This window comes from Euprymna scolopes, chromosome 24 (assembly GCF_053919585.1).
Source record: "Euprymna scolopes isolate OS-2025 chromosome 24, ASM5391958v1, whole genome shotgun sequence".
Lineage (NCBI taxonomy): Eukaryota > Metazoa > Mollusca > Cephalopoda > Sepiida > Sepiolidae > Euprymna > Euprymna scolopes.
In genome coordinates, this window is record NC_136505.1 from 34601238 (window position 1) to 34615872 (window position 14635).

A 14635-nucleotide genomic window follows, 5' to 3' on the forward strand; every position below is an offset into this window, starting at 1 on the left:
GAAAGTATTTTTCCTGTCATAAGATCCACGGGTAGACACCATAAATAATATCTATAATAAAATATTTAATTGTTGTATATATATATATATATATATATATATATATATATATATATATATATATATATTGTACATATATATATATATATTGTGTGTGTGTTCGTGTATATATATGCGTATGTGCGTGAATATTTATTTAAAAGAATGAATATAAAACAGAATGTACATATATATATATATATATATATATATATATATATATATATATATATATAGATAAAAGTTTGATGCAAAATAATGTAGTTTTTTATCAGATGTATATACGTCAAAAACATTATTTTTGCATCAACCATATATATATATATATATATATATATATATACATATATATATATGTATAAGCATAAGAATAAGCAAAATAAATTCAAAATTGAACATTAAAAAATTAACAAAGCTATGCTACTATTGACCAATATTTTGTTTTAATTATGAAACTTTGTCATTGTCTGAGCGTTTACTGAAAATAAGTAAGAGTAAATACAGAAATTGTATCATTTTATCTTATTTCACTTATCCTACTATACCAAACAACCCTTCTGTTGCCTCTTTATTACCTAATCGCCCACTGATGATTTTTCACAGACATACCTACACCAACTTCATTTCCTTCCACTACCACACTTAAATGTTCCTATACTTAATCTGACATCTGTACAATAAATGCTTATTATATGACATAGCTTCGCAATTGAAACAGAATATTGAATAAAAATAAGCATGATTTTGTGTTAATATTTCGTAATCAATTTAGTAACCCTTTTGCTTAGTACCTTATTTCTGTCTGTTCCAACGCATACAAATACAGAAAGACACACGCATGCACAGACACGTATATTATAAATAGGTTTTTGATATCAGACATAACAGTGTTGTTTTTTGCCTATCCATAAACTAAAGAACTAAAACGTTTTAAATCATTTCCTTATTGGCCGTTCTTTTCTGTCTCTCTTCCGCGCATACATTCACACATGCGCGCGCTTGAAAGTTTCTGACGGATACATTTATACGTTCGAAGCGGATCCAGGAGGGTGTTAGCACGTGTCCCGCAGCAATTGCGTTGCATGTATCTTCTATGAAACAATTTTCAAAGGTAAAGAGGTATATATACAGAACATTTGCTATTTTTAATTAAATATAATTAATTATTATCTATATTTCTGTGTAATTTGCGAACTTGAGAGGTTTTTATATGGTGATCCAACATAGAGCATCAAGACAACGTAAAAAAAAATATTTAAAAAAATATTTTTCCCTGCAGACTTTAATTCAGAGAGAGCTGCGAAAACGTTTTTACCTAATTCAATAAATTATAGAGTTAAGATAAGTTCTATGTTGTTGACTTACATTTGGTGAACATGTTTTCTTTTCTGCCCATTATAAAGGATAACGTTACGGTTAACCATATTTCTTAGTTTTAATATTGCCAGTATCCATAAAAGATCTGCTAGGAGCAATGATAAAACGATACTACGAGAAATGGTCGGAAAACGTCAAGGAGGATGGAAAGAGCAAGTAGGAAGAGCATCATTCCACTCTCCATCCGAAAGCTGCGGAGATTACTGGAATCTTTAGGAGGAACTTTGCCAGTCAAATTCCAGAAGCAACCAAGAGTCATTATCAGAGATAAACCAACGGAAAATGGCGATTGCGATAAGGTCAAATAATTTTTAAATTGTAGATGAAGAATGAGAGAAATCTGAGGAGAAATAGTGTCTCTTACACTTCAGGAAAAACTGTTTGTTATTGTTACTAAGCAACCGCTGATAATGACTGGTGTGAAAACTCCAAGTGAGTGTATAATGATGATGATGATAATAATAATAATAATAATAATAATAATAATAATAATAATAATAATAACAATAATAATCTGCACTATATGTATTATCATGTGATGTCTAGAACCCAGATAGAATAAAATGGTCCTATCGTTTTTATTAAAAGTCAAATTTCATCTAAATGTGCGTATAGTATGCTTGATGGAGATTATCTTTCCACAAAAGCATCTTAATATATCCCCCTGCCTGACACACTCCTGGATCCGCACTATATATATATATATATATATATATATATATATATATATATATATATATAACAGTAAATTTCAATCCCAATTAGTATGTTATTTTTTTGTATTATATTAAATATTGAATGAAAACAAAAAAAAAAAGAAAGAATTTATTAAATTATTCTAAGTCTGCCGATCGGGGTTCAAACCTCACGTCTGAATGTACATTTTTTAAATAAATATTCAAGGATATTTAAAATGTGGGACCGTGATTGTTTTCTTTCCATAGAGTAACTGCATTTGCTAACGTATTTATCTGTTTTTTTTTTGTTTGTCGGTTATCCTTGAGTCACTTGGCTCGATTAATTTTTTGCTTCGCTTTTTATATAATTTTACAAAATAACTAATCTTTTTTCTCAAGATACCGCGTCTGGATTGACATCTGGTTTTCGCAAAGGTTCTATGACCAAGATCACCAAAGATGAAAGGAAAGAACCAATAAGGAACAACCAGAATAAAAAGCGGTCCATGACTAGGGCGACCAGTCGCCATTCGAGTACGATTTCTTCGTGATCATCGGCCTCTTGTCGTGAGACGAGGATCTTCAAGTGCCTGGTAATTCGTTCTCCGTTCTGCTCGCCTCCCAGACCACTACAGCCGCCGCCTTTGTCGGGCGCCACATTTAAGGCGTTGGTAGAGGCGATAGTGCCGTTGCAATTGGCTGGGTCGGTCGTGCAGGTGCTGTCCACGTATGTGGTCAGGCACATGTCCTCTCGGGGGATGTTGTCTGTCATGGTGTATCTCCGCCAAGGTTCGCGCCGGCCGTGCGTGGAAACGCACACCAGACGGGCAAGAAAGTTGAAGCTCAGAATTTTTAGCCATCTTGCCACTGGCTTTTGCTGTGGTCCCACGTGGTGCAGTTGAAGAACGAACACAGTCAGGATGATGGACAACGACGTCATACCCATTGTCACCGTCAAATAGATGCCTGCAAACAGAACAGAAAATACACAAAGAGTAAATTAAAGCACAGATTTTGAAAAGAAACATAAATAAAAACAGCAAAAATACCGGTGATAACAAAAAAAGAAATATCAGTGAACGAATGTGATAAAACCAACAATATTATTTGTAGATCTATGGGATAAAAAATACCGATGGATATCTATGGTGAAAATAACAAAAAAAAATCAGTAAATATATGTGATGAAAAACAAAATATCGGTGGATGTATGCTATAAAAACAACAATGATACTATTGAATATATGTGATGAAATACAACAAAAATACCATCGAATGTATACAATAAAAAACAATAAAAATACCATTGGATGTATATCATTATATCTTATCGCAATAGAAATTAACCCATCGCATGGCGGCGCTGTTTGCCTCCTTAAGGTCTTGGTTTGACCAATGAGGACCCAATCGGCAGTTTTCCCTAAGATGGTGCATCGTTTGTACCTCTCCACATGGACATAAAGGTGAGGTGTCTAGGCCCCACTTGTGGAGATTGTCTTTTGTTTTGCCTACTTTGGCTCTGGCTATATTTAGAGTCACCCAGTTTTTTCTACCAAGGTTTGAACCCTAGGGGAGTTTCTTTTGGGTCTGGTAGGGCTTCATTTTTATTCCTATTGTTATAGTCTCGCCATCGTTCCATTGGATGCATATAATAAAAGACAATAAAAATACCACTGGATGAATATAATAAAAATAATCAAAATACCATTGGAGGTATGCGATAAAAAAGCACCAAAATATTTCTGGATGTACAGCAAAACTCCGGAGCACGGCATTAAAAATCAGTAACAAAATACAGAACAGTATATAATACACATGTATATAATAAAATAAAATTATAAATAACACGTAAGGCGAGTTAAATACTGTAACTATGGGCCGAAAAAAAAAGTTCCACTTCGTAACCTGAAAAAAACCGTATCGCGGGGACACCGTATATCGGGGTTCTACCGTATATGATAATAAAGCAACAAAATGTCATTGAATGTATGTGAGAAATATCAAGGAAATATTGGCGGATGTATGTAAATTTCTACGATTAGATGTATGAATTGAGAATAGAAGCATAAAATAATGAACCATGGTAAAATTTTAAGAAACGCAGGAAGTAAATAGAATACATTCGAAAATAATTCTCTACAGAACTCGGATAGATTTTACTTTATTATGTACATAATTATATACAATATAATGTACTAAATTATGTACAATATTATGTACTAAATTATATACAATATAAAATACTTTATTAAGTAAAATATAATTTACTTAATTATGTAAAATATAACGAACTTTATTATGTAAAATTAAAATGTACTAAATTATGTGCCATGTAATGTACTAAATTATGTAGAATATTATGTACTAAATTATATGCAATATAAACTACTTAATTAAGTAAAATATAATGTACTTAATTAGGTATAATATAATGTACTTATGTAAAATGCACTTTATTATGTACAATACAATGTGCTTAAGCATGTACAATATAATTTATTAAGTGATGTACAATATAATGTCATAAATTATTACACTATAATGTACATAATTATGTGCAATATAATGTCATAAATTATTACACTATAATGTACATAATTATGCGCAATATAATGTACTAAATTATGTACAACAATAATATATTAAATTATGTACAATATAATGTGCTAAATTATGTACAATATAAAATAATTAATTATGTAAAATATAATGTACTTAATGTTTGATATAATGTATTTATGTAGAATGTGCTTTATTATGTACAATACAATGTTCTAAATTATGTACATAATATAATTATGTCAAATATTATGCACATAATTATGTAAAATATAATATACTTATGTACAATATACTTAATTGTGTACAATATAATGTACCTAATAATGAAAATATAATGGACTAAGTTACGTACAATATAATGTACTTTATTATATAAAATATAATGTCCTTAATTATGTGCAATATAATATATATTATTATGTAAAATAAAATGTACTAAATTATGTGGAATGAAATATACTTATGTACAATGCAGTTCATTATGTACGATATAATATAATGCATTATGTACAATATAATCTACGTAATTTTGTAAAATGTAATGCACTTAATTATGTGCAATATAATATACATTATTTACAATAAAATGTACTAAATTATGTACAATATAATGTAATTATGTACAATGACCTTCATTATGTACGATATAATATAATGCATTATGTACAATATAATGTACTTCATTATGTACAATATAATGTACTCATGTGCAATGCAATTAAATATGTACGATATAATATACTGCATTATGTACAATATAATGTACTTCATTATGTACAATATAATGTACTCATGTGCAATGCACATAATGATGTACGATGAAATATAATGCATTATGTACAATAGAATGCACCAAATTATGTACAATATAATGCACTTATGAAGAATGCACTTAATTATGTACGATATAATATAATGCATTATGTACAATAAAATGTACTAAATTATGTACAATATAATTTATTTATGTACAATGCACTTAATTATGTACGATATTATATGATGCATTATGTACAATATAATGTACTTCATTATGTACAATATAATTACTTCATTATGTACAATATAATGTTCTAATGTATAATGCACTTAATTATGTACGATCTAATATAATCCATTATGTACAATAAAATGTACTAAATTATGCACAATATAATTTACTTCATTATGTACAATATAATGTAATTATGTATAATGCACTTTATTATGCACGATATAATATAATGCATTATGTACACTAAAATGTACTAAATTATGTACAATATAATGTACTTATGTACAATCCACTTAAGTATGTACGATATAATATAATGCATTATGTACAATATAATGTACTTAATTATGTACAATATAAGGTACTTATTTTTCTGCTACATGTTAATCACAATATGTTCGTGGTGTTTAGTTTTGTTGTTTAGTTTTTACGGCCTATAATCGTTTTTTTTATGCGGAATTCAGTCATTTTGGGAAACGTTTTTATACCTCAGTTTCTTTATATTTTCAAGTATATGTTTAGGTTTGGTTGTTTTGAGAAAGAAAATTCTTGTTTTTGTTTTTGGCTTTGCAGATCATGATTAAGTTTTGCAGAAGGAAAGAAAAACCAGCATCAGTGTTTGATGTATTTTAGGTCAGGAAGTTAGTATCTACAAACAGCCAAATTTTGTAGAACCAGTAGAAAGCTACAGAGAGAAAGAGAGAGAGAGATAGAGTAAAAGAGAGGAGAGAGAAAGGGCTAAAAAGAGATATAAAAAAAAACGTAAGGAGATGTAAGCGAAAAAGAGAGATCAAGCTAGAGAAACAGAAAGAGAGAGAGAGAGAGAGAGAGAGAGAGAGAGAGAGAGAGAGGGAATAAAGTTATAGAGACACATAGAGGCGGACAAGGAAGAAAACAAAATTGAGAAACAAAGGCAGAGAGTAAGAGAGTGAAAAAGTGAGTGAGAGGTGCTCAATCTTTGCTTAACTAAAATTACTACTCTAGCTGATGGGTATTATTTATTTGGGTGTGGCCTGTAAAATATGGGCAGCAATATAATCGATAAAGCCGACCGAATGTTCTTGTGTTTCGTTCGCTTTAGCCCGCTCCTGAAAAGTCAAACGAGCGGCACACCTGCCCTCGTTGAAAAAAAAAAGGGGAGAAGGACGATATATTTGTTGAGTTAAAGCCAGAGGCGATGCACTAATCTGTCATTCGAAATGGTCTCGAGAGAAGAGCGTTATGCTTGTAAGAAGAGACTTAATATAAAGTGTTTTAACTTGAATTTAGTCATTCTGCCAACACCGTGAACAAAAAAACAAAAAAACAAAAAACAACAACAACTAATATATAAACGTGTTTAAATATCACAGATATTAGTAGACTTTCATAGTAAAATAAGTGAAATGGATAACAATGCAAAGTGACAATCTATATGCGCCAAATTTCACGTACACGATTTAAAATAAAGTTAAAAAGTCTATTGTCGACAACAAAAGAGAAAATACTGCTTCTATTCTATTCCGTACTAATTACCATTATGATATAAATAACTCTTGTGTCAACGTGGTGAAAATTAAGGTTGGCATTCTATAAGTGGCTTCATTTTTTTTCCTTACACAGGAATCACAACTTATCAAGGCCCGGAGGCCACTCGAGGATAAGGGTCAATCGGTATACATTGATCAATGCGATTATAGCATAATACACATAAGTAGTGGAAATTTTGTAAATTGGATTACTTAGGGGGATGGTTCATCAAGAGCTTGTTTACGCTGGACTTGAAGACAATCAGATTGTAGTCAGCTGGAAAGCAGTCAATCGGAAATGAGATAAAGGAAAATTTGTTGTGTGAGCCGGCCGGTAAAAAAAAAAAAAAGAAAAACTGTTACCCCTGCTACGTAGGAATATATTTTGATCCGGTCCGGTTGTTCTGACTGCGAGTCTAAACCATGTCACAACAGTGACAGAGACTACATGATTGGCACTTCGGCGAGCGTGAAAATCAACACCAAATGTGAGCTAAGACAACACGCAGACAATCACTGCCTGTTTGTGATTTTAAACGCGTACCAAGCAAATCGAGTATTATAGCTCGCTTATTTTTTGTAAGCTATAATATGGTTAACGCATGTTAAACTACTGCGTTGAAGTCATAGGATGAATGACAACTAATTATATGAAACTGGCGAAGATTTATCACCCTTTTCGCCGTGGAAGTTCTCTTTCTTGAAATCTGTTAATTATATTTGTCATATTTCCGCATATTTTGCGAACCTAATTTATATTTTCTCGCACAAATGACAGTGATGAAAAACCAAACAAACGCGCCAACGCGAGACGCACGCTATGTTCACATTAAGTTTTGTCGATTTGAATTATAACAGGCAATATGATAGCCGTTCTATAAAAAGCAGGTCTCTATAATCTATATCGTACTAAATCTATGATTGTTTTGCTTGCTTACTTGCTTGTTTGAACTTCAAAATGGCGGAAAGAGAATGCGAATAATTGGTGGGAGGAGGCGAATAGCGGGAAGTGATATTTAGGGAGTTGATAGTATTTAAAAAAGTAGCAGTAGTATAAGGCTAGATGTAGTGAATGGCTTAAACAAATACGAAAAGAAGGAAATGAAAATGGAACAGTTTCCCGTTGTGGGGGTATAAGGTCTATATATATGTAAGCCACTGTATATAACATGCACTCCGTCTATGGCGACTTGTGTATATATTGAAGTTTCTTCGTGTCGTCTAATATTCATAAATGCTTACATATACATTACATACATTTACAGTTCAACAGGACATAACCTTTAAAAAGAAACATTTCCTTAACAACAAAGGGACATCTTCTGGGGGGGTGGTCATATCTTGTCAAACAGAGAAACAATACCTTCATTTATCTGGGGTCTTAGTTGATGAATCTGCCAAAAGTTGAAATGAACACTTCTTCCAAAGAAACGATCAGGAGTCTCTGATTATATTTCAGATAGCTTTTTATTTCACTATATTTTCTTGGTAAAAGATTGCAAGTTTGTCTGTTCTACTCTCCTTGTGCCCAGGCCCAAAGGCCTGTCGCTAGGGACTCAACTGTCCCACAGGTTCGTACTGTCTCTCCTCGACTTCTTCCCTGGACTTCTGTTCGGGCTTTTCCTGACTTTATAACTAACCCGTATATATCTAAACTAACATATTCTATAACGTCATTTACTTCCATGGCCTGATATGTGACTTCTAAACACGTTTTTCGATACCCGATTTAGTCACATTGAACAAGTTCTCGCTGAATCTGTTTTTCGGAAAGTTACATTCCCGTTAAGGTCAAATTCCAGGATCTTTTTGTTTTATTATTCTTCCTACATACCATTTTCTAATAAACAAATATTTCTTTGTAACACAAATGATTTTACAATTTAACTTTTAATTTTAATCGTCGATTTATATGTCGACACTTAGCATAGTTACCCAGCGTTGCCTCGACATAATACATAACTCGGTGAGTTTCACCACAGACTTGATTGCAGAAATTCCGTCCAAAATGCTATTCGTGCGTTGTGTGAACAGATGTGAATTAGTGAGTTATACTGAATTATTTGCTAAGGGTTTCTTCAGGACTGTATTTATTTAAGAAATAATTCGCCCCTTTTCCATGCGGGGTCTTTTATTTCATATCAGTCAGCCATCTGCTACTGGTCAGACTAAATCTTGATTAAAGTCGGTGATACAGCGATAACCGGTGTGCCAAAGTAATTATGCTGTAAACAATGAAAAGAAGTAGAAAACTTGAAAATGGCAGAACACTAGGCATTTTAGCTCGTTAAAAACGGGAAAAAGTTATAGGCCGTTGACGTAGAATGAGTATCTTATGTTAAATTGATGGTTGAATACGTTATATTTTTACTCACGTCCACCCCTAACAAGGTGTATAGCCACTTAGACGTAAGGGGATGTTATTTATAACCATGTCTAGGAAAGATTAAAAAGATGTAAGCTTACGTTACATTTAAACTTCTGCATATCAGAACAATCGGAAAAGCTGGTAGCAAGAAGGGCATTCCAAAGTCTAGCTATTGAGTAAAGAAACTATTAGGATAAAGGAGTTTTCTGGCATTTAGGGATCTCAATATTAAAGGGGTGAGATTTTGTTGTTAAGCAGATTTGTCGGGGATATATGTACGTCGAGGAAGCAAACGTACAACGAGTTCATCAAAGTCCATTAAATTTTTTGTAACACGGTTAAATTTGTGTTCACTTTAGTATTAAATACTAAACCCTATTAATCCCTATTATTCAATAACTGTGCTTGGAATAGATACCATAATACTTAGTTCGTTACACGTTATCATAAAAAGATCTATACAAAATTTACGAAAGACCAGTCATGTAGTTTCTCAGAAAACGGCTAAAGTAAATATGTTATGACGGTCTATAATGCCTATGCATCCATAACTTTGCACCGAACGGATATCATAATACTTAATCATAATAATCTTAGCCGTATCGGCTCAGTAATTTCCGATATAAAATAGGGCGGACAAACAGACAGAAGACAGACAGACAAAGATAAATATAATATAGATTATTAGCTGGACTCCCGGCGTTGCCCGGATGTGCACTCCGCTTAAACATAATATTTTAATTTATGCAGATTGTGTATGTATCATTATAGAATCAATCTTCTATCGATTATTATATATTACAAGGAATAATTTGCTCGGTGGACTAATTCGCAATAAATAAATAATAGTAAGGACAATGTCGTTCATTAAATTCCGTCTTTGTTTGCTAATATTTGGGCGTGTTGATATTCTATTTGTTTGTCCACTAGACTATTCTAGTTGTCAATTTTTGGTCTACAGACTTGAAACGATATGTGAAGGATTTAAACATGTGAACCAAATTCGTTTTTGTTTTCAGCCGGTAAAAATAGTTGCTAAGCGGTCTAAATTTAAAAACAATCATGGAACGTTAGGCACAAGTAAACTAAACATGTTATTTCTAGGCATGCTTAAATATGCTTTTATATCAACGTTATTTTTTTAATCGTTATATACGTACAAACTTAGATGGTAACGAATAATATATAGGTTTGATTCCAGCTAATGGCTCTCAAGTCATATTTTATTTATTCTTGGAGTCACTTCTATCTATTGGATAAAATTTTTAATCAATAGAGTATTGGCTTTATAATGATAATAAATTTGAAATCTGCTTGAATTAAAATGTAATATTATTATAGTATTATAATTTGGAAAGTCAAACTGCTTCAAATAGGTTAAATTTGTTAAATTTTGCTTTCAAAATGCTAATCTGATAACCTTGGAAAAAATACGAGAGTAACCTCCCTTTGATGTAACATCGTTTCTAAATATCACTATCATAATAATATATGAACATTGTTGTAATTGTGTCAAAAAGGAATTCATAATAATTTTGCTGCGCTGATTTACCGAAGAATGAAATCAGAAAAACATTAGGTAAAAAAGGGAACATTCGAAAGAAACTGAGCAAAAACAAAACAGTGTCTGTTAAGATGTTCTGGATTGAAAGATTGAATGAACGATTGTCTCTTTCAATACGATTTTATCATTTATATTGAACTATGTAGCACAATATTACTTTCTGAATATTTATTGCTACTTATTAATTTATTTCATTTGAGTCAGTCTCATATTTAAAATACAATGGATAATATTTTCATGGAAATGTTAATGAACTAATATTTGCTGCGTGTTCGCCAGTGTCGTAGTTGCTTTAATCACCGGCAGCGGCAATTAGTTGTACTTTGTCACGACTATAGAGCATAATATTAATGCACTTGATTAAGACTAAAGGAGAAGAGGATAACGAGTGAAATAGCAACAACCATAATTTTCATTTCTCAAAATAGAATTTTAAATAAAATTTAAAATTTAATGAGATATGGTACAACTGCCACAACGTGTAAAACTTAATGTAATCGTATTTCATTTTAGTTAATAAAACATTTTTTGTAAACGTTTCTGACCTACTTCATTTTAATTTTATTTATTGCGAATTATTATCCTCATCTTTTCTTATATGCTGTTTCACGACGTGGTGGCCAAATATTCCTGTGGCCTCTGTCACGTGGTAACCGTGACGGGATAGGAACTCCGATTCTCCTAACTGCATCCGCAGAAATTACTGCCTTCCATAGTTGTTTGTCGTCTCCTCACATTTTGGCCAAGTAAGCCTCTGGATGGTTTTTGGGTAGGATTGAATCTGCTATCTTGAGACAAACCACTATGGAAGGCAGTAATTGCTGAGGGTGTAGTTAGGAGATTCGGAGTTCCTATCTCGTCGCGGTTACCACCTGACGAAGGACAGAAGAATAATTGGCCCAATTGTCGTGAAACAACAACTAAGAAAGACGAGGATAATAGTCTGCAATAAATAAAATTAATATAATTCTCAATAATGAATTCCAATTAAATATATATATATATGTATATATATATATATATATATATATATATATATATATATATATATTCATTTTATTCCTAATTATAAAATCTGGTATTCTCTCAGAAAAATTCAATTGATATTTTTATTTAGTATTAGCTAGGTAGATTTTAATTACATATCAAACAATATGTGATGCAAATTTATTTTTGGAAAAAGATAATTCCAGTAGTTTATTAATATTATAATTTTGTAAACAATTTTGGTCCACACAATACGTCAGAGTTGTCAGTGTTTTGTAGCTAGTTCTAAACAGGGAAGTAAGCGCTCATATAGGATGTAGGATAGTTGCATTTTACGGTTCGAATCGCATAAGAATCATTTCCAAGTTATAGTTTTGCTGTGCATAGAAGAAAAAATGACTAAAGGAACTTTGAAATATTTTGCCACCATGCTTTGCCCGAGATCGTAATGTGACAAAACAAGTGTTAGCACGATTAATCGGAATCGGCAATCGCAAAAATCGGAGCTTTTTGGGGTATTGGAATCGGAAAAGTTTGAGCCTATTTTCCGATGCCACAACTGATTCCTTAAAGTGTCCTTTTTTATTGGATTTTGGTTTAAGAAACATCTTCCACTGCTTGTAGTAATAATAAAATAATGAATATTTATTGATTTAAACTCCCAGTAAAACTAAAGTCTCTATACCCCCCCCTCACAAGTGTGTTTTTACGTTTGAGAAAACACAATCCCATTTATATGTGCTTTTACAGTAATCAGGTCAAAATAACACTTTTATAGTAAAATATTTAGAGATTTATAGAGAATCGGAATCGGTAATTGTATCAGAATCGAGAATTTGGTAAGGAATTTTATCGGAATTGGGAAAAATATTGGAATCGTACCATCGCTAGACTAAACCTTACTCGTCCATTCGATACCAAACTCACATAATGCTCACCAAGTCCTACTTACCTTCTTTTATTGCTTGGATCATAGCTTCTGAATCCACTGTCTTACTCTTTACCTCACCTTGCCTAAGTTATTGCAACCTGATTAAAATGCCTCGAACCAGCTGGTAAATATATTCAATTACCTCTTTCTTACAAGATTTCATAAATAGCCCAGTCGGCATTCCTCGGTATAGGTGTATCGGGCGATTTACAATAAACAAAAAGAGAAGATAAAGCCTGGGAGGATTAAACATGAACCTATCTCAGTTTGGCATCAACAAAGCCAATCAGTTGGATTGTCAAGTACGTATCATCAAAGAGTAAAATCAGTGTCTAAAACTGTGCTAGATATGTTGACATTAATTTGAACTTCAGCATAATTCATGTTTGCCGTAATGACCCAATTTGAACTCGTAAATCATAAGTAGGACTATTACAACAGAATATTGTTATCATTGTTTTGACTCACGAGTATATATCGGACACAGTTAGGCACTGAGAACCACATCAGTCTATATAAAAGCATATAAGATATAAACGAATACACGATCGATAGTCAAAACAATAAAAAGAATATGCATCTTTCCTAGCCCTAATCATAAGTTCTTTGATTAGATTTCATTGCACACTTATTCGTGAACCGAATTTGCATGTGTGCATCGACTTTGCATAAGTGCACGAACTTCATTAATTTTAATGACGTTCAGATAACTGTCCAGGATGTTGCAAAACTCACGAAATAAAAAAAAAAAAACAAAAAAACTTGCTGGTAGCAAAACAATTTGTCTTGACATCATAAAAATATCATGCATATATCATTCTGCAGTCGAAAACACTTTTTTTTACATTTTTACGCAGTTTTTTTTAAATCCTTGCTAAAACCACAAATGTTACTAGACTAGCTAGACTTCTCAAAGTTAAACCGACGTCGTGTCCTATTTAGACTTTGCTAGTAAATAAGATATATACTGACTGCTTACTGGAGATCAGAGCGTGTCTTTCACTAGACGTTTATACTAAACACATTAGAGCAATATGGCGTGGTCGATAAGAGCTTCACTGGTCAAAAGGAACCATATAGACACATCGATCAGGCGTTTCGCAGCGTTGACAAGTGTTAAAAAATAATAAAAAAGGTCATGGACCTATTTGTTGCTACGCCTGGCTGTCATGATGGAATCATCAATTATATACTCAATAGAACAAGAATAATGAACCCCCGGAGTATTAAAATAAGGAGAAAAAATACGACCAAGAATACGACTAATAGTCATCGAGAGAACCAAATTAAGGGAAACCAGGCAGGACCCTAAATTGATGCTGACAACGGATGCGAGTAAAAAAAACTAAGCGATAACATGAAACACTGAGTGAAACAAATGGGTCTCTTAACAGTATATCGACTCAGATATGGAACAAGCCAAGGCCAATTATTAATCGAAATAGCAAGGAATTAAGAAAATATAGGCATTCACGACAGAAGTACATAGATATCATACGAAACAATAGTAATACGTGTTTGAGTTTTTTTTTTAAGAGATGAATTGATATTTGTAATTTTCGGAACTTTCGATGTCTCCGTTCAGTCTCGAAAGACAAAGGATACTCTTATAGGGCCAGCTGCGCGTG

At 32.2% G+C, this 14635-nt stretch overlaps 1 protein-coding gene across 2 annotated transcripts in view; it reads right to left on the reverse strand.

The window, feature by feature from the left end:
• Positions 1-2227: 2227 nt before the first annotated feature.
• LOC145246655 (neuronal acetylcholine receptor subunit alpha-10-like) overlaps positions 2228-14635 on the reverse strand; it is a 1821427-nt gene continuing 1809019 nt past the window's right edge. For both annotated transcript variants that reach the window (XM_080108363.1, XM_080108362.1), the window contains one exon: positions 2228-3059. In XM_080108363.1, the coding sequence (XP_079964489.1) occupies positions 2488-3059 (572 nt within the window). In that variant the 3' untranslated portion in view covers positions 2228-2487. The remainder of the gene's footprint in view (positions 3060-14635) is intronic.